This window comes from Grampus griseus (assembly GCF_964374135.1).
Source record: "Grampus griseus genome assembly, chromosome: 19".
NCBI lineage: Eukaryota > Metazoa > Chordata > Mammalia > Artiodactyla > Delphinidae > Grampus > Grampus griseus.
The window spans coordinates 4,956,086-4,977,605 of NC_139013.1; the positions used below are offsets into that span (position 1 = coordinate 4,956,086).

Below are 21,520 nucleotides of genomic sequence, written 5' to 3' on the forward strand. Positions count from 1 at the left end.
TTTTTTTCTCTATTCAAGAGGGAAATGTGAAATTTGAAATTTCATATTATTAAAATTACAGTGGCCATTTAATGCAACTGGCTAATAATCGTCCATGAAAATGAGACAAAACCTAAAATTGAAGAGGGTTTTGCCTCTCAGCCTTCTTCGTCATCCCGCAGCCAGGTTGCTATGAAGACACTGAAGACTTTAAGTGCTCACGGCGGTAGAAGGGGCAGAGGACCTATCACACCGCCCACGGCACCCTCTGGACTTCCTGTTTGGTGAGAATGATAAACTTACTTCTTTCAGTTACTACCTGAGAAACAGAATTATTATTTTGTCACGGGTGTGGAATGGAGCACGAATGAAAGAATCCTAAACTTAAAATGTTGTGGATGAAAAATACTTCATGAAGACATCTCTTCACTGATGAGTTAGATCTTTTGAGCCCATGTGGGAGAAAATTTCACAACGTGTGAATAAATCATACTGTGAGAATTTATGACAAATGTTCAGAACATTCAGGTGTAATGTTAATGGAGTAAAGAATGTGAGGCCACAAATGCAATATAATTACATGTTTATCTGACCATCTGACTTACTGACCTATGAGCCGATGCATTACACAAACTTTCTTTGCACTGATAAACACATTCACTCACCTGTCAGTTGGGAATGCTTCCAGTCACTGGATATCTAGCAGGAAACAAAATCAATACACTGCCTTCAAGGAGCATATATTTTCTACAAGGGAAAGTCAGCAATAATTAAATCAGATATGATAGTGTTAAGTATGATGAAGGTGTACACGTACAATGAGAGAGTGACAGGGTGTCCTAATGTAAACGTGTTCAGGAAATGCCCACGTGATATAAGAAGATATCTGAATAACATCATGAATTAATTGAAAGAGTGTCATGCGAATACACATGGGGACCATGAGACAAAGAAGGTAAGTGGCTTCTAGAAAGGCAAGAAAACAAATTCTGCCCTGGAATATCCAGAAGGAGCATAGTGCTTTGGGTCATTTTACACATCTCGCCTCCAGAACCATAGGAGAATAAATCTGTGGTCCTTCAAGGCCCTCAGTTTGTGGTAATCTGTTACAGTAGAAACAGAAAATTTAATAAATTAATGTATGTAGAGAATCAAAACAATCTATACAAATTTCTAGAAAAAGTACAATTTGCAAGGTGTCAGGGTACAATGTGCAAAAATCCACTGTAATTTTACACACATGCAATTTACAAATGGAAATTGAAATTAAATATATAATACGATGTTTGCTCAAAAAAGTAAAAGTAGAAGGAAAATGTGTAAATCTAACAAAGTAAGGACTTTTATGCTGAAACCTACAACCTTAATGAAACAAAATGACCTTCTATTTAGGTCATCTGAGCGAAACATACCATATTCATTGAATTGTTAACAAAATATACCAGATTGACTGGAAGACACACCATAGAAATTATATTAAAATGCCCCAAATTGACATACAGGTTTAGTGTGTTTTCAATCAAGATTTCTGTAGATTCAAACAAGATTTTTCTAAAAATAATAGGGAAAGGCAAAAGAACTAGAAGAGCTAAAATACCTGAAAAATACTGAAGTGGCTGGAATCACTCCACATGACCTCAAGATTTCTAATATAGTGACAGTTATCAAGACTGGGTGGGATTTGTGCAGTGACAGACAAAATATACTAATGGAACAGAATGTGGAAACCAGAAAGAGCCCTACTTCAGTGCCGTTAACCCTTCAACAGCACAGGTGTGAGCTGTGTGGATTCAATTATATGGGCATTTTTTCCAAAGTACTACAGGATCTGTGGCCGGTTGAATCTGAGGATGTGGAACCACGGATAGAGAGGGACAACATTAAGTTATACGTTAATTTACAACTGGTCATGAGTCTAAAACCCTAACTCCATGCCTTGTTCAAAGGTCAAGTGTACTTCCAACCACTTTCTGACAAAGGTACTCAGCCAATTCAATGAAGGAAGGACTTTCCAACACTGGTGCTAATCAATGAAATATTCAAAGAAGAAAAAAAAAAGAGATCTCCATTTAAACTTTACATCTGTACAAATATTAGCTCAAAGTTAAAGCTTTAAAATAAAGTTTAAAACTTTATTCTATAAGAGATTTAGGGAAAACGGTATAGAATAAAATCTTCAGAATCCAGAACTTGATGCAGAGTTCTCAGACAGGTCACAAGAGCATGACCCAAAGAGAATATATCTGGGATGAATGTTTCCATGAAAACAAGACAGAATCTTAAAATGAAAAGGCTTTTTGCCCTCCACCTTCACCCTTCTCAGTCATACAGCAGTCATGTTACTATAGGAAGGTGAGGACCAAGTGCTCATGGTTGAAGAAGGAGCAGAGGACCCATCACACCCCACACTACACCCTCTGGACTTCTGTTAGGTGAAAAGGATGACGCTCCCACTTCTTTTTGGTCACTGTTCTCCAGGTGGTCTGTCACTCACAAATATAAACTGTCTTACCTGAGAAATAAGATTATTATTTCACATTCGTGGCATTTGTGAGGTAATCTCCAGAATGAGTTCTTTAATTAATAAATTTCTCCTCTTAAGGGCTGGCCACAATAAATGCATTTATCTGGTTGCTATTCAGAATGAATTTTCTAATGAAGCGTAAGATGTGGATGCCTGATAGAAGCCTTGTCATATCACTGTATTATTAAAGTCTCTCACCAGTATGGATTACCTGATGGTAAGTTAGGCTTGACAGAACACTGAAGGATTTGCCACACTCATTATATTTGAAAAGATTTTCTCCAGTATAAAGTATCTGGCAGATCTTAAGGTATGAATTTGGACTGAAGACGTTGAGATACTCATTACATTTGTAAGGTTTCTCTCCACTACGGATTATCTGATAGAAAGTGAGGCTTGCAGGCACAAAATCTTTGCCATATTCATGACGTTTGTTCAGCTTCTCCCCACTATGAATTCTCCAATGAATTGTAAGGTGTAAATTTTGAATGAAGACCTTCCCACATATGTCACATTTACATGGTTTCTCTCATGTATAAATTATCAGATATTTAGTGAGGGTTGAGATCAGAGTAAAGGCATTTCAACTCCATTAAAGTTGAAAGGTTTCTCTACATTATGTATTCTCTGATGAATTGCAAAAAGTGAATTTCGACTGAAGACCTTCCCACACTCATTACATCTGTAAGATTTCTCTCCAATATGAACTCTCTGATGCTTTCCAAGGTTTGGCTTTTGAGAAAAGAACCTGCCACACTCATTACATTTGTAAGGTTTCTCTCCAGTATGAATTCTCTGATGACTTTCAAGATTTGAATTTCGATTGAAGACCTTGCCACACACATTACATTTGTAAGACTTCTCTTCATTATGAACTCTCTGATGCTTTGTAAGGTATGCCTTTTGATTAAAGAATTTGCCACACTCGTTACATTTATAGGGTTTCTCTCCCGTATGAATTCTCTGATGACTTACAAGATTTGAATTTTGACTGAAGACCTTGCCACACACGTTACAGTTGTAAGGTTTCTCTCCAGTATGAATTCTCTGATGACTTGCAAGGTTTGAATATTGATTAAAGACCTTGCCACACTCGTTACATTTGTAAGGTTTTTCCCCAGTATGAATTCTCTGATGTCTTCCAAGATGTGAATTTTGACGAAAGACCTTACCACACTCATTACATTTGTAAGGTTTCTCTCCGTTATGAATTCTCCGATGGATTCTAAGGCATGAATTTTGACTAAAGACTTTGCCACACACATCACATTTACATAATTTCACTCCTGTATGGATTACCTCGTGTGTGGAGAGGTGAGAGCCACGATTAAAGGTTTTGCCACACTCATTACATTGGTAAGGTCTCTCTCCGGTATGAATCCTCTGATGACGTTTAAGGGAGGAATTCTGACTACACACTTTGCTACATACATCACATTTATACAGTTTCTCTCCGGTATGGCTCATCTGATGTCTACGGAGGGATGAGCCATGATTAAAGCTTTTGCCACAGTCATTACATTTGTAAGTTTTCTCACGAGTATGAGTTGTCCAATGACTTACAAGGTGTGACTTTAGACGAAAAACATTGCCACATACCCCACATTTATATAACTTCTCTCCCGTGTGGATTATCTGGTGTCTGCGGAGGGATGAGCCATGATTAAAGGCTTTGCCACACTCATTACATTTGTAAATATCGTTCTTAAATACATGCAATTCATCCTGAAAGCTTAATGTAAGCCTATTTTCAATGGGCTTCTTTCCTGAATCCCACCTACTATGTTGATCTCTTCTGTGAGTTACATTTTCCTTACAGGCTACAGACATTCCTTTGTAATTTCTTTCATCATCCTTCCACTGACACCCAAAGTCATCTTCCTGGATTTCCGTGAAGTAAAAATGTTTCATTTCATGGCTTTTCTGTCTTTCCAACATCACTGTTTGGAATACTTCTCCTCTATCACTGTTTGCTCTTGGTTGTAATTTCTTGATCACATGTATATGAGAGATATCTACAAGATACAAAGAACCATAAAGTGTATTATTCATTACAATTCATGAGTAAACGTTTAATGTTGAATATATGATATTAAACCAAAAGTATGTAATTCCCCAGTGGTCCAGTGGTTAGGGCTCTGCACTCCCACTGCAGGGGGCACAGGTTTGATCCCTAGTCCAGGAACTAAGATGCCTCAAGCCACACAGCATGGCCAAAATAAAGTAAAATAAACACAAAGTAACACTTATGTCCAAAAAGGTTATGAAACTTCCCAATCGTGACCTTAAAAATTTTAGGAACACTAAAAGAATAGGACTCTTTTTTGGTTTTTTTTTTGGCTTACGGGCCCAGCCGCTCCCTGGCACGTGGGATCTTCCCGGACCGGGGCACGAACCCGTGTCCCCTGCATCGGCAGACGGACTCTCAACCACTGCGCCACCAGGGAAGCCCCAAGAATAGGACTCTTCACTAAAGAAAGAGTGATTACATGTCATTCAAATTAATATTAGAGTAGCCTAGTTCTAACACCCTATAACAGAAACATTCACACTAGACAAACTTATGTTAGCTCTTGAAGAAACAATATTTTTCCACCAAAGCATATACCAATTAACAATAAACATACTGTGGTCTCATAAATGAGGATGCAAAAAATATTATACTGTACATAGATTCTGCATACTATGGTACATAAATCAATGCTAAAGAACATACAATACTGTACATTACCATACTGTAATGGTACATAATCCAAAACAGACTTATCTAATGAATAATTTAAATAACTAGCAGTATAGAATTACAAAATACAGCATATAGAAAATGAAGAATTTGATAACACAATTTTAAAAAAATATTTTTCTAAATATCTGCTATAAAACTATGTACCCATAAAGAATACATATTTTACTACATTAACAAGTGGTACATGTCAGTTGTATTCTATAATAAATGCTGAAAAACCATCATATATAAATTACAATTAAAAATTAATAAATGGGGCTTCCCTGGTGGTACAGTGGTTAAGAATCCACCTGTCAATGCAGGGGACACGGGTTCGAGCCCTGGTCCGGGAAGATCCCACATGCTGCGGAGCAACTAAGCCCGTGCACCACAACTACTGAGCCCGTGTGCCTAGAGCCCATGCTCTGCAACGAGAAGCCACCGCAATGAGAAGCCCGCACACTGCAACGAAGAGTAGCCCCCGCTCGCCGCAACTACAGAAAAGCCTGCTCACAGCGACAAAGACCCAGTGCAGCCAAAAATAAAATAAATAGATTTTTAAAAACACCAAAAAAATTAATAAATGTACTATTCTAGAGTTACCTAACCTAATAGCCAATAAACAGAGCAATTCCCTACCTTCACAGAGCACTTAAATTCTCCAGTTCATTGCCTCTAAAATATATGTAATAAAGAGTGAGCAATTTGTATATTTATTAACTAGGGTCAGACACAACGTTGTTCAGAACAAACTGGAGATGAAAAGCATACAAGATAGGATACAAAGTGATATGACAATAAACATGACAGAATATTAATATAACTATTTATAAAAAGTAACTTTTCAATCTTTACTATAAAACATACAAAATTCTAAGCCATCTAATGGCACTAATTTGTTTAAAAGGCTTGATGGAAATCAACACAATTTTTAAAATCAGGGAAGTAGACTCACCCGTTTATGTACATGACTGCAATTGATATAGAAAGTACTGAGAGAAACAGGATTTGAACCTGAACTTCCAAACTAAGACAACATATTCTCAAGCATGACTGCCCACCCAGGCAGTACAGATTACAAAATATTAAAACAAATACCAGGAGTTGAAAAAGAAAACTCCAAGAGAGACGCAAAAGAAGGGAGCCATGTAACTGATAATGTTATTCAGCCACCACTCCTGAAAATGGTTTCTGAATCATCACAGCTGCACATAGTGATTTCGGTCATGTCATGAGAAAGTTATTCGACAGAAAAAGAGGGATCATTTTTACAGTCTGAGTAATGTGGAAGGTGGAGGGATGGGTGAAGGAGTGCTGCGGAAATTTAGACAATCAGGGGAACAACATAAATACGTGAGCAAGTAACAGTGGTTCCATCTACGTCAAAGTACCACGTCAGGAAGGGTCAGGTCTGAGAAAGGGCATGAGTGGAGCACAGGGTATATGCATATTGGGAGCACAGCTTGTGATGGTCCATCTGTGTGAATATAACTGTACAAGAGGAGAGCAGCCAAGATAGCGGAGTGGAAGGACCCTAAGCTCACCTCGTCTCAGGAGCACACCCAAATGACAACAACCATGGCTGAAAAAGACTGAAACCTACTAGAAACCTACCAGAACATAAAGAAACCTACCAGACATAAAGAAAAAACCACAACGAGATACGTAGGAGGGGGCGGACCCATGATACCACCAAATCCCATACTTTGTGTGGGTGACAGACAAACTGGAGAATAATTGTATTACCGAGGTCTTCCCACAGGAGTGCAAGTTCTGAGCCCCACGTCAGACCCTCCAGCCCTGGGGTCTGGCATCAGGAAGAGGAGAACTTGGACAAAGTTTTCCTGGGATAAATTCCTACATCATTTCCTGAGGCTCATAGGGGATGTCATTAGTACATGGAAACAAGATTGTCACAGTGCCCCTAAGAGAGGCTTTTGTGACAGTCCTCAAAGCCAGAAAAAAAACGGGAAAGGCTTCTCAGTCAGGCTCTCGTGATACTTTCTATCTCGTGTCCTACAACACGCAGACCACTCTACTGAGTAGCTTCAAGTGGCGACTTACTGTGGAGCAGGAAAATATTACAGCATATGAGGGAAAGCATTCTCCAACGAAAATTTCCTGTCACCCAGTAAACCCACTCCACAGAGAGTCCATCCGTAGCTGTCTGCTACAGGTGGATTATCACAGCAAAGAAACTGGATAAAATTTCAGACTCTAGGAATATGTATTTCAAAAGCAAGCTTCAAAAGGCAAAATCATGCAAACTTAGAAGAATACGAAATCAGGAGAGTCTGCATTATGGACTTGGTAGAGCAGTACAAGAGCGAAAACAATACAAGATATGCGGGTCAGATATTACAGCCCTCGAGAAGAAACCATGCATTCTATCCAAGATGCCAAACTGAGAGCCTGAAGGATTCACATATTCCCCCCGTGAGGGACTGGGAAATAAAAAGAGGATGTCTCTGTCCGCTGTCTTTATAGTTTTGCTCTGTGAAAATTACACAAGATCCAATCTACCTCCCTGTTTCACACACCCCTGAAGTGTGCGGCAAAATCAGAACAGGAGAAATGGCTGTGAAATCTAAACAAGCAGACGGGGTTTGAGACAGCTCCATGCCGGTTCTGAGGCGCCAGATGGAATGAAAGAGCAGCCAGTGTTTCCCATCTTCTGAATAGGTCATATAAGAACACAAATAGGGACAAAACTGAGAAAGGCCCAGAGACTGGAGTCTGGAGGCATCAACTCTTATGATATGGACTGAGAACTGAGCACCCAATGAAGTCAAGTACAGAAAGAGAAATGAAGGGGGCAAAAGATGCCTTTAAAACAACCCTCTTCAAGCTCCTCAAAGTCAAGTAAAATCTAGTTCACAGGGGCCAGATGGCAGAGCATATATCATGATAAAGACTTTACCCTTTGGGCTTCCCTGGTGGCGCAGTGGCTAAGAATCTGCCTGCCAATGCAGGGGACATGGGTTCGAGCCCTGGTCCGGGAAGATCCCACCTGCCGCGGAGCAACTAAGCCTGTGCACCACAACTACTGAGCCTGTGCTCTAGAGCCTGTGAGCCACAACTACTGAGCCCACGTGCCACAACTACTGAAGCCTGCAAGCCTAGAGCCCGTGCTCCGCAACAAGAGAAGCCACCGCCATGAGAAGCCTGCGCACCACAACGAAGAGCAGCCCCCGCTCGCCGCAACTAGAGAAAGCTCACGCGAAGCAATGAAGACCCAACGCAACCAAAAATAAATCAATAAAAATAAATAAATTAAAAAAAAAAAAAAGACTTTGCCTTTGTCTCTGATGGGCTGCAGCCCCACCAGAGGGTGAAAGAATACATTTTACACGTTGAATGACAGAATGATAACCCAGGAATAAGAAAAATGTCCTCTCAGAGTTCACAATAAATAAACTTCTATTTTCGGAAAGAACTCTCCCACTTGGGTAGAGTTACCCAAAGACTACTAATGCTGCCGCTTCTTCTCTGCCCTTCTGAGACCTAACCTGTGTTTACACTTTTGATAAATTCCCACCCCCTTGGTTTTTTACTATTTTCACATCACTCTTCAGAGGCTAGGGCTCTTCCTCTTGTTCCAAAATGCAAATAATATTCAGATCATAAATAGAAATTTCTGCTTCTCAAAAGAAATAAATAAGATCTGTGACTCTTCCAGAATCCCAGTTCTTTGTTCAGCTGAGGAGTGAGGACATGACGGGTGGGTCTGGAAAAATATTTCACCGATTGCTCCACCACTTGCCTCCTTCTGAATGCAGAGGGAACAGTGTAATATGCAGATAATTAGCTCTCTTCCAAGAAGTAGTGAATCGAAAGCACGGGGGTAGAAAAAAGAGAATTCGTTATTTGAAAAGTTTGCCCTGAGCTTTATAAATACTTAAGCTCTGGAACAATGCCTGACGTATCATGAAATGGATAGATCATTTGCAGAAAAGTGAAGCTTAAACTCATGATATCACATCATGAAGCTTTTCATATCTGAGTCAACAGGGATTTCAGATCAGTCAAGCAAAACAAGGGCTCCCAAGGGGCACAGAGGGAAAATGCAAAGATACCCAAAAGGCATATCCCAACTTCTGAAGGGAAGTTATCCTCACCCAGGGAGATCAGGTTGCTGTAGGTCTCCAACATCACATCCACATAAAAGGCCTTCTGATCAGGGTCCAGGCATTCCCACTCCTCCCGAGAGAATTCTATGGCCACATCCTTGAATGTCAACGGTGCCTGAAATGAAAACATATCTCATCAAGGGGCCATGAAGAGAGTTCTTATTATCACACAAAATGAGAAGAGGAGAGAGTGGTAAGGATCAATTCAGTGGAAGTATGTAGTCTGACAGATCCATGTAAAGGTATTTAGGGAAATTATGGGTCTCTAATTTTAATTTCTTATGCCTTTTCATAGCAATTACGATATCCTCCAATCAATGTAGATTTTTCATTTTTCCAGACAACACACGAAAAAGTTAGAAATAAAATTCAATAACAGGTTGTCTATGCAGAAGTGTTACATATTATGTTTTACACACCGCATGATATTCAAAATCTAAATGAGCTACAGTATCAGTGATGCCTTCAGAGATGACAAAGTCCACAGTGGCTTTACAGAAAGGTCAAAATCTGCAATTATGATAATGATAACAAGAGCAATGACTAGAAGTGTTGGAACAATTCCTATATGCTAATATCATTCTAAATAAATTCTTTACATGTATGAAATTGTTATAAACATAAAAGCTCATTAGAGATGACCTGTTCCAATCTTACAAAGGATAGTACTGTGGCAGCTCACACACAGATGCATATAAAATGTTAGTAATCGTATTGTTATTTAAACCATTAACACAATACTGTAGAAAAAATTCGAGGCCAAGGAATACATTTAAGATATAATTTCAAATGCAAAAAGATAGGTTTGAAATAATGATGTCTTTATCAAAACCATGGACTTGCACTTCCATGCACTCGTGCACACACATGTAAACACACAATTAATTGAAAAGGCAGGAGTTCCCTGGTGGTCCAGTGGTTAGGTCTCGGCAATTTCACTGCTGTGGCCCTGGGTTCAATCCCTAGTTGGGGAACTAAGATCCCTCAAGCTGCTTGGCTTGGACAAAAAAAAAAAAAAAAAAGAAAAGATAGGAGTTGTCTACTGACATATTTTTGGATAACATTTTCTGTTATCATTTTCATCCACATTTATTTCAGCATTTTCGAAGAACAAGAAAGTATTACCTGCACTTAATTTACTTCATCAACATTATTCTATAGTAGTCTAGTAAAAGAAAAATGGTACAAACATAAAGAGAAAAATACAAAACTTTTAACCCCTATCTCTATACAACACCTAAATTGAAGAATATAAGTACAATTTTATCCACTAAAATTAAAATAGGTAGGTATTAACAAATGCAGAACAGAGTTTGTGTATTCCACTTATAAAACACTAACTCAAAATTAGAAGTTATTACATTAATTTAACATATTAAGAAAAAGACTTATCACAATAATAAAGTTAAAAACTTCCTGGAGAATTAAAAATCATGACAAAAAGGAATATAGAAAAAAATATATTGTTATGAAGCAAGAACATTTCACCAAACATTAAAATCAGAAGGAAACCCTCAATGCTTTCCCTCTGAAGTGGAGTGAAGGGGGCTGGCCAGGGCTCCTGCCTTTCACCACTGTACAGTGTGCCTGAGCAGCGACCACCAGAGGAAGTAACAGGAGGAAAACAGGGAACAAGAGCGAGAGACACACAGAGAGTGCGTCAGAGCTGCAACTGTGAACATTCACAAATCTAAGGACATGGGAAGGTAAAAAGTGAAAGGATGGAAAAAAATATTCCATCCTAATGAGAGCAGGGGCGACTACATAACGTCAGACAAAATAAACTAAAGACAAAATCTGATACAAGAGACGAAGGACAATATATACTACTAAAAGAATCAATTCCCTAAGAAGATATAATTTTAAGTACTTATATATCTAACATTAGAGCTCCCTCCAAAAATGAAGGAAACACTAACAGAAACAAAGAGAGAAATAGCAGCACAATAATCCTATGAGACTTTAACATCCCAGTTTTTTCGATGGGTGGAACCAAAGAAAACATCAATAAGGGAACAGAGGACTTGAACAACACTATAGACCGACTGGACCTAAAAGACATGTACATATCACTCTACCCAACAACAGCAGAAAACACACGCTTCTCAAGAACAAATAAAACATTTTCCATGAGAGACCACATGTTAGGACATAAAAGAAATCTTAACAATTTTAAGAAGACTGAGAGCATAATGAATTTTCTCAAACCACAAAGCAATAAAATTAGAAATAAACAGCAGAATGAAAACAGAAAAATCCCCAAAATGTGGAAATAAAACAACGTACTCATAAATAACCAATGGGTCAAAGAAGAAATCACAAAGGAATTTTTAATATATCTCGATGAAAATGAAAACATACAAAAAATTATAAAATGTAGTGAAAGCCGTACTAACAGGGAAGTCAAATCAGAAATCTATTTTTACTACTCAAGGAAGTAGAGAAGAATAAAATCAAATTTAGCAAAATGAGGAGCTTCCCTGGTGGCGCAGTGGTTAAGAATCCGCCTGACAATGCAGGGGACAAGGGTTCGAGCCCTGGTCCGGGAAGATCCCACATGCTGCAGAGCAACTAAGCCCGTGCACCACAACTACTGAACCTGTGCTCTACAGCCCGCGAGCCACAACTTCTGAGCCCACGTGCCACAACTACTGAAGCCCATGCGCCTAGAGCCCATGCTCCCTAACAAGAGAAGCTTCTCACCTCAGTGAGAAGCCCGTACACTGCAATGAAGAGTAGCCCCAGCTCACCGCAACTACAGAAAGCTCATACGCAGCAACAAAGACCCAACGCAGCCAAAAATAAATATATAAAATAAATTAAAAAAACAAACTATAAGGGGTTCTATGAATAATAATGCTTACAAATTGCATAATCTAGAAGATACAGGTAAATTCATTGAAACATACAACCTATTAAGTTCTAATCTTTAAGTAATAAAAAAGTTGAAAAGAATTATAACTAGAGAGGTTCAAGCAGCAATCTGAAATCTTGAACAAGGAAAAAGCCAAGACCATATCAGTTTGCTGCATAATTCTACCAAACATTTACAGAAGAATTACCTCTGATCCTGATAAAAAGCTTCCAAGCTTCCGAAGAGCTGTAGAGGGAACACTGGCAAACTCATTCTGTGGAGCCTGCATGATTCTATACCAAGCCCAGAGAAAGACACACGAAACACAGAAAACTACAAACCAGTATCCTTCATGAATACTGAAAAATCCTCAACAAAATAGTACCAAACCAAATTCAACAACACATTAAAATGATTTTACATCATGACCAAGTGGATTTTATTACTATAAGCAAGGATGACTCAACATACAAAAATCAATTAATGTCATATACCACATTAACAGAATAAAGGAAAAAAACATATGATCGTCTCAATTGATGCAGAAAAATGCATTTCACAAAATTCATCTATGTTTCAAGATATAAAAACTCTGGGAATTCCCTGGCGGTCCAGTGGGTAGGACTCGGCACTTTCACTGCCGTGGCCCAGGTTCAGTCGCTGGTCAGGAAACTAAGATCCCACCACAAGGTCAAAAAGAAAAAAAGAGAGATATAAACACTCAGCCAGAAAGCTTTCCTTCTCAGATCAGGAAGAAGGCAAGGATACACACTCTCTGCACTATTGTCCAGCAAAGTACAGAAAGCCCTCACCAGAGAAATTAGACAAGAAAAAGAAAGTTACCCGAATTGAAAAAAGTAAAATTATCTTTCTTCATAGATGATAACTTTTATATGTAAAAACAGTAAAGATTAAAAAAAAAAACAGTAAAGATTCCACGAGGAAACTGCTACATCAAAAAACAACTCTAGAAAAGTTGCAGGATACCAAAAGTCAATGCCCAAAAACCACGCGCATTTCTATACACAGTGAACAATGCCAACAGAAAATCAGAAAACAATCGTATTTCTAGAGCATCAAAGGGATAGAATACTTAGTAAGAAATTCACCAGGGAGGCAAAAGACTTGTACACTGAAAACTATTAAATGTTGCTAAAAGACACACAAGGAGATACAAATAAATAAACATCCTATACACATGGATTGAAAGACTAAATATTCTTAAAATGACCCTATTACCCAAAGTGTTGTATAGATTCAATGTAATCCCTATCAAAAGTCCCATGGCAATTTTTGCAGAAATAGAAGTAACTATGCTAAAATTCATAGGGAATCTCCCAAATCTCCAAAATACTCTTGACAAAGAAGAAAAATAGAGGGCACCCTTTATAGACTTCAAAACATATCACGAGGGCTTCCCAGGTGGCACAGTGGTTAAGAATCCGCCTGCCAATGCAGGGGACACCGGTTCAAGCCCTGGTCCGGGAAGATTCCCACATGCTGCGGAGCAACTAAGCCCGTGTGCCACAACTACTGAAGCACATGCACCTAGAGCCCGTGCTCTGCCACAGGAGAGGCCACCACAGTGAGAAGCCCGCGCACCGCAAAGAAGAGCGGCCCCCGCTCGCCGCAACTAGAGAAAGCCCGCGCTTAGCAACGAAGACCCAACGCAGCCAAAAATAAATAAATAAAATGAATAAATTTATGAAAAAAAAACAAACATATCACGAAATAATCAAGATGGTGTGGTAGTGGCATAAACACAGATACGTAAAGTAATGCAACAGAACAGAACACTCAAAATTAATTTTGCATATACATAGAACGCATTTTCAAGGGTGCCAAGACCACACAACAGAAAAAGGACAGTCTCAGTAACAAACGGTGCTGGGAAACCCGGTATCTACCAGCAAAAGTATAAAGCTGGAAACTTACCTGCATCAGAATGAGAAACTTCTGTGTGTCAGAGGAGGCAACCAACAGCGAAAAGTAACCTCCAAGGACCGGAGATGATGAAAATGGGCTAAGAATCTCCATGTGTCAGAGATTTAGGTTGATTTCAAAGTTTAAAATCAATAATAGAATGAAACACCCTCTATCACTGATGTATCTCTGAACTTTCCATTCCATTCCCCATCGTTACGATTTTTAAATCAGTGACACATCCATTTCGTTTCTAATGCAGCATGAAAAGTCACAACGTATTTGCTGTAGTCTGTTTGCTAAAATTTACCGGGCATAAGTGCATATTATTACCTGACTTGCATGTACAGCTTCTTTATCCTGGTTTACAGAGAACAGACAGTGCACTGAGATGGGGCCCCTCAAAAATCCCTGCTGCCCAGTAGCACTGACACCGCGACACTTCACATGGGTGTGAAGCCCTGCCTAGGACTAGGCCCAGTGGAGCCTCTTCACAAGTCCCAGGTCACTGGGTCATGGGGAGATGGGATCTAAGTGGAGATGACAGGCCTTGAGGGAAGGCCCTGGATGACTGTGAATGTACAGGTGGCAGACAAGATTAGCGAGTCCAAAGAAGGGCATCTCAGGAAGGACAGACTGAAGAATCAACAGAGAAAATGACTTTACCTGAGAAAGAGCCATTTCTGACTCCTTTTCTTTCCTCTTCCGGGCTTCTTCCTCAGGCAATAGGAGTCTTTAGAGGTCGATCTTGAAAGTTGGAAAGATGCTGTTTAATGCTTAGAATCGACACACCCCCTTCCTGACTCACAACCACACACACAGGGAAGACCTCAGCATGAGGAACAGACAGTCCTCTGCTGCCCACTGTCACAGGAGGGATTCAGGACAGTAAACTCCCACACAGAGAACAACAAGTAAGTTCCTACACTTATTTTTTTTCAGTGCATGATAGATGTTTGAAGATCAAATAGTGTAGGTTATCCTTTTTTTATTGAATATATTTTTCAGATTATTTTCCATTATAGGTTATTATAAAATATTGAATATAGTTCCCTGTGCTATACAATAGGTCACTGTTGCTTTAATTATTCTATATATAGTAGTGTGTATCTCTTTATCCCAAACTCGCAATTTATCCCTCCCCCTCCTTCCACCTTTGGGAACCATAAGTTTGTTTTCAATGTCTGTTGAGTCTAGTTCTGCTTTGTAAATACGTTCATTTGTACCATTTTTTTTAAGCTTTCCCCATATAAGTGATATCATGTGTCTATTTGTCTGATTTAATTCACTTAGTATGATAATCTCTAGGACTCTACCTGCACTACTATGTGTTTCCGTTTCATTCTGTTTATCTGTCTCCCTACTTCTTTCTACGTCTCTGCCTCTTTGCTCCCCTCTACTCTCCTGCTGTTTCTGCCCTCCTCTCTATTTATTTTCTCACTCCTGTCTTGCCCCACTCTGCAACCTGTTCCCCCTATTGATGATCTTTCTCCCTAACCTTTCGGATGACCTACATTTTTATGTACTTGTGCCTTTCTTCCCCCCATTTCTGTTCCCTCTCTGCCCTCTGTTTACACCCCTTCTCTCCCTGTTACACTCTCTTCCTCCCCACTCTCTGGCACCCCAGGTGGCTATGCTTCCTTCCTGCTCTCTCTGCTCTAGTAGTCCATATTTTTCCTCTCCTTCTCTCCCAGCACCATGATGCTCTGAAGGCCATGGTTCCACCTTTTATCCTCTCCTGGACCCTCTGTCTGAAACGCCTCACCATTGTCACCACCCTCCCACCACTGATCCAGAGCCCCTCACCCCTTGCTGCTCTCCAATCCCTGGAGATCCGGCTTTTTTATTTACTTCTTTATTTTATTCACCTGCTACCTTCCAGGCTTAATCACTTTCACTTTACTGTCTATTTCCAAGTCCCTCTATGTTCCCATTGGTTCTCCCTCATTCTTTATCCTCCTCCGTTTTTCTGTTTCTCTCAGTCGCTCTCTGTCTCTGCTTCTCCTGATCCCTCTCGCCCCTGTATTTACGAGGATGGCGACTGAATAAGACGCCCGCATACTGTCAGACAGTTTGGAACTCGGGACCGAAGAACACTATGTGTCACAAGGCTGGCCCAGGTCACCTCCCCCTACACGGGGTCTGAGGAAGGGCTGACCAGGAAGGGGAGGCCTGCGGAGCAGAAAGACCGGTCTGAGTAAGAGGCGAGGACAGAGGGTCTAAGAGGGAAGGGGTCTCAGGAGAGGGGAGGACTCTCCAGAACCCCAGGACCGGGGAGAGGACGCGGCCTCTCCAGCAGCACTGCGGCCGGAGCTGCCCTACGGAGGCGGAGAGCGAGGCTGGGGAGCTCGAATCCACCTCACGGAAGAGGACTTTACAAGCAGGGCGGAGGTACTGAAGGGTTTTAAGCAGGAAAATGTAGCGAAAGGCGGTGTCTACGTGGACCGAAAGCAGAAAAGGCAAGGGCTTCGGTACTGGACGCAGAGAAATTTAAAACCCAAAGGGAAACGGTCCACGATCTGTAACAGTGATGGGAGGAGGGGCGGGAGTGGGAACTTAAACACCGCAGTGACTCCAGCACCCTAAGGATGGAGTAAAGGGACCGCGAAGCACAGATTTAAACTAGAAAAGAGAAACTTACGTTCTGCAGTGTGACCTTCGTTGTAAGCATTCCGTTTCCGGGTCCGTAGAGAAGTGCGCATGCGCGTGGTGAAGAGATGGGGCGGGGCCTGGGTGGAGCGCTAAGGACCGGGTTGGCGGGGGGAGGTGAGGGGAACCCAGGTGCAAGCAGGGACCAAGGGAGGGTGGGAAGGGGGCGGGCCCGGAAGGTGCTTGGAAGGTGCTTGTACTTGACGGGCTTAAGTTGCAGTCTGTAACAATTTTAAGCTAAAGGTTACATTTGTGGGGACCAGTTATGTCGAAAACGAAGATGTTTCCTCTAAACAAGTAGAATATGGTTTAAATAAAAGCTATTTTCCCTAGTAGGTTGCTCTCGTGTCCTGCTAATGAGCCCAAAGGTATTCATATTTCTGGAAATGTGGGTCTTCCAGAGTAGTTGACATGAGTCAGTGATTGGATCCAGGAAGATTTTGTGCAATTAGAATTAATTTAAGAACTGAACTTGTGGGCTTCCCTGGTGGCACAGTGGTTGAGAGTCCGCCTGCCTATGCAGGGGACATGGGTTCGTGCCCCGGCCTGGGAGGATCCCACATGCCGCGGAGCGGCTAGGCCCGTGAGCCATGGCTGCTGGGCCTGCGCGTCCGGAACCTGTGTTCCGCGGTGGGAGAGGCCATAACGGTGAGAGGCCCGCATACCGCAAAAAACAAAAAACAAAAAACTGAACTTGTCTCTGTATTACACACTAGAATGAGAAATATTCTAGTGTTGAATGGGCTATTTCATACTGACACCCTGCAGAACAGCTTCTCCGTTTCTACTCCCCTTTCACTCCAGAGGCCAAATTCAACAATTTGCTTAGTTCCAGAGACTCAGGGACAAGTCGTAGGGTCTGAGACTGGAGGACTAAGGCAAGTGATAATTTAGGTCAGTAACCGTTGCTTTAAAAAGAGCAAAACGTTTTCAAAAATTGTTGTAAATTGGGACTTCCCTGGTGGTCCAGTGGTTAAGATTCTGTACTCCCACTGCAGGGGGCACCGGTTGCATCCCTGGTCAGGGAACTAAGATTCCGCATGCCTCACAGCGCGGCCTGAATAAAAAAATAAATATGTTTAAAAATGGTTATAAATTGTATTGTTCTTTCTTTTTGCTAACGGGTTTTAATTATTTGCTGTTTTAGCCTAAGTTACGCGGGCCTCCCACTGCCGCGACCTCTCCCGTGGCGGAGCACAGGCCCCGAACGCGCAGGCCCATTGGCCATGGCTCACGGGCCCAGACGCTCTGCGGCATGTGGGATCCTCCCGGACCAGGGCACGAACCTGCGTCCCCTGCATCGGCAGGCGGACTCTCAACCGCTGTGCCAACAGGGAAGCCCTCGCCTAAGTATTTTTATTTATTTACTTTTGGGCCGCAGCACGGGGCATGTGGGATCTTAGCTCCGCACCACCTACAGTGAGGGTGCAGGGTCTTAACCACTGGACCGCCAGGAAGTCCCATTTACCGTTTTGTATGTGTGTTTGTCACTGTGTGTTTTGGGGTGTCTATGGCCTTATTATGATTTTAGGCAGCCTCTCTGCTAATGGATGGGGCTGTGTTCCTGTCTTGCTAGTTGTTTGGCATAGGGTGTCCAGCACTGTAGGTTGCTGGTTGTTGAGTGGAGCTGGGTCTTGGCATTGAGATGGAGATCTCTGGGAGATTTTCACTGTTTGATATTACGTGGAGCTGGGAGGTCTCTTGTGGACCAGTGTCCTGAAGTTGGCTCTCCCACCTCAGAGGCATAGCACTGACTTCTGGCTGGGGCACCAAAAGCCTTCCATCCACACTTTTGGGAGGTCTGAGGTCTTCTGCCGGCGTTCAGTAGGTGTTCTATAGGAGCAGTTCCACCTGTAGATGTATTTCTGATGTATCTGTGGGGAGGAAGGTGATCTCTGTGTCTTACTCTTCCGCCATCTTGAAGCTGCTCTCTCTGTGTGTTTTAATATTTACTTTTTATTTGGCTGCGCGGGGTCTTCGTTGAGGCATGCGGGATCTAGATCCCTGACCAGTGATGGAACCCGGGCCCCCTGCATTGGGATTGCTGAGTGTTAACCACTGGACCACCAGGGAAGTCCCCTATTTGCCGTTTTGAAACCAACTGTTTACACAGCGACATATAAGAATTGTATAAACAACTCTTTATACAATTACATACATCAGTATATAAGTTTAAGGTGTACAGCAATAGTCTGACTTCCCTATATTGTGAAATGATTACCACAATATGTTTAATTAGCATTAGCATCCATCATTTCACATAGATAAAATAAAAAGAGAAAGGAAAATAAAAGAAAAAAATTTTTCTTTTGATGAGAATTGCCTTTTTTTTTGATTCTTCTGCACATATAATCATATATTTCTCATTTGTTATTGTCTTTGGCTTTCAGCCATAAGAATTGCCTTATTTTGTAAAATACTTATCGTATTCCATGTTTGTGCTGAATTACCTTAAAATATCTTTGAGAAAAACTTGTTTACATCCTAATATACTTAAGTCAACAATAACTAAATATAATGCAATTTCATATTCACAATATGTTCATTACGAGAATAAGTAGAAATTTACCTTTTATTTTTAAACTGTAATGTATTTTAGCTGTTCGTGTTCTATTGCTGAAAGTTCTGTTAGGTGTGGATAATAGACCCTGTAAAATATATAGTATTCAGAAGACATTGGGATTTATTCTCATCTAAGGAATAATTAACTTTGCCATGTTTCTAAGGACATTTACTGGGGAGGTATATTCTCTTTAATATGAACCCTAAAGAAGGTAAATCTAGATTATCGACTATGCAATAACTTCATTTCTGCCCTCAATATTTCTATGGCAATATCTGTCATTAAACATTTATTGCAGTATGTTTTCCCACATCCCTGCAGGTGGAAGATTTCATCCATAGAGAAACAGCAATCAATTGTAATATGATGTTTACATAGGACTATTAGCATATTTAAAATATTTTCAGACAAAATGAGCAGAATGTCCTGGTGTAACACAACATGCAAACAACATCACATTTTTATTTTATTTATTTTTGGCTGGGCCGGGTCTTAGTTGCAGCACGTGGAATCCATTTCCCTGACCAGGTATCGAACCCAGGCTCCCTGCATTGGGAGTACGGAGTCTTGGCCACTGGACCACCAGGGAAGTCCCCAACATCCCATTTTTAAAATTTGCAGCGACTGGAATAAATTTTGGGATGTGCGTTAGATAGATTATTATGCAATGTTTGAAACTATCCGTGTTGGCGGGTGGCAGCACCGGGGACGCCCTTGGGAAGACACTGGTCTCGATCTCTCAAGCAATAACTTCTCATCCAGCCACCCCCCGCCCCTCCCCGGCCTCCCCACAGGGCCCAGCAGGGTCGTCACAGTGGCCTCGAGCAGGAGCCCCCGGTGCCTTATAGCCCAGCTACGATGGGGGTCTCCATGGCGCGCAGAGCAAGATGGTGGACCACCGGGACGAGGCCATCCATGTCCTCTGCGGCCTCGCCGTGGGCAGAGCAGGGGAAGTGCACGGGCCGTTGCCGGGTCACTGGGCGCTGGCCTCGGGCTTTGCTGGCCCTGTCAAGCCAATGGGCCGGCGGCACGCCAGCCTGGTGGGAGGCGGGCACTCCACCTGAAACTGCATCTCAGCCCTGCTGGCCAGGCCTGGGCCGAAAGGAGCCTTTTTTGTTTGTTTTCAGTAACAAAACTGTAAAGAAAGCATGCAGGAAATACATACACTTTGTCAGACAAGAGAAAAAGATGCCTTAAGTATAAAACGTGAAGAGTCAAACATACTGCTCATGGCAGGGAGATGCTGTGCAGAGCCAGCTTGGTTGGCAGCCACCAGCAACTTGTGCCTAAGCCTGATAGTTTTTTTTTTTTTTAAGGAAAATAAAAGGGACGGTAGTTATGAGTGTTTTTTTTAAAATAATGTGGAAGAAAATTATTAAGAATGGTGACTTTGTTCTCTTTTTTTTAGCTTTTTTCATATTTTTAATATATTTTTAAAAATATTTATTTATTTATAGCTGCGTTGTGTCTTTTTTTTTTTTTTTTTTTTAGTGGTACACGGGCCTCTCGCTGTTGTGGCCTCTCCCGTTGCGGAACACAGGCTCCGGACGCGCAGGCTCAGCGGCCATGGCTCACAGGCCCAGCCGCTCTGCGGCATGTGGGATCTTCCCGGACCGGGGCACGAACCTGTGTCCCCTGCATCAGCAGGCGGACTCTCAACCACTGCGCCACCAGGGAAGCCCTGTGTTGTGTCTTAGTTGCAGCACCGGGGATCTTTCATTGGGGGGGGGGGGTGGCTGGGTGGGTGGGGTCGTTTCTCTCTAGTTGTGGTGCGCTGGCTCCAGAGTGTGGGCTCTGTAGTTGCCGCAAGCCAGCTTAGTTGCCCCAAGCCAGCTTAGTTGCCCCGTGGCACGTGGGATCTTACTTCCCCGACCAGGGTTTCCAACCTGCGTTCCCTGCTTTGGAAGATGGATTCTCAACCACTGGACCACCAGGGAAGACCCTGCAGATGTCTTGCAACCAACACATTTTTTTAATATAAAAGTCTCCTCTCTCTTGCTTAAAAAAAAAGAAAAGAAACTAGCCGTGTTGGCAAAAAAGACGTTTCAGTGTGGACTTCCATGTTTCCAAGCAAGGAGATGACTCAATGGTGGAAACTTTCATTAAACACAGAACAGTGGAGGAGAAGCTGATTATAAGGCAAAGTCATGAATCCATTTTTTTTAATGGGGAA

At 41.6% G+C, this 21,520-nt stretch overlaps 1 protein-coding gene across 1 annotated transcript; it reads right to left on the reverse strand.

Annotated features, from left to right (window-relative positions):
• Positions 1 to 3,070: 3,070 nt before the first annotated feature.
• On the reverse strand, positions 3,071 to 16,817 carry LOC309836652 (uncharacterized protein; the record flags this gene model as incomplete). The annotated part of the gene is made up of 5 exons (XM_082676757.1): positions 16,777 to 16,817; positions 14,802 to 14,882; positions 9,347 to 9,473; positions 3,347 to 4,518; positions 3,071 to 3,235 (listed from the first exon to the last, which is right to left on the reverse strand). The coding sequence occupies exons 2-5, from the start codon at positions 14,814 to 14,816 to the stop codon at positions 3,071 to 3,073; spliced, it is 1,479 nt and encodes a 492-aa protein (XP_082532883.1). The 5' UTR covers positions 14,817 to 14,882; positions 16,777 to 16,817.
• Between the last annotated feature and the right edge of the window lie 4,703 nt (positions 16,818 to 21,520).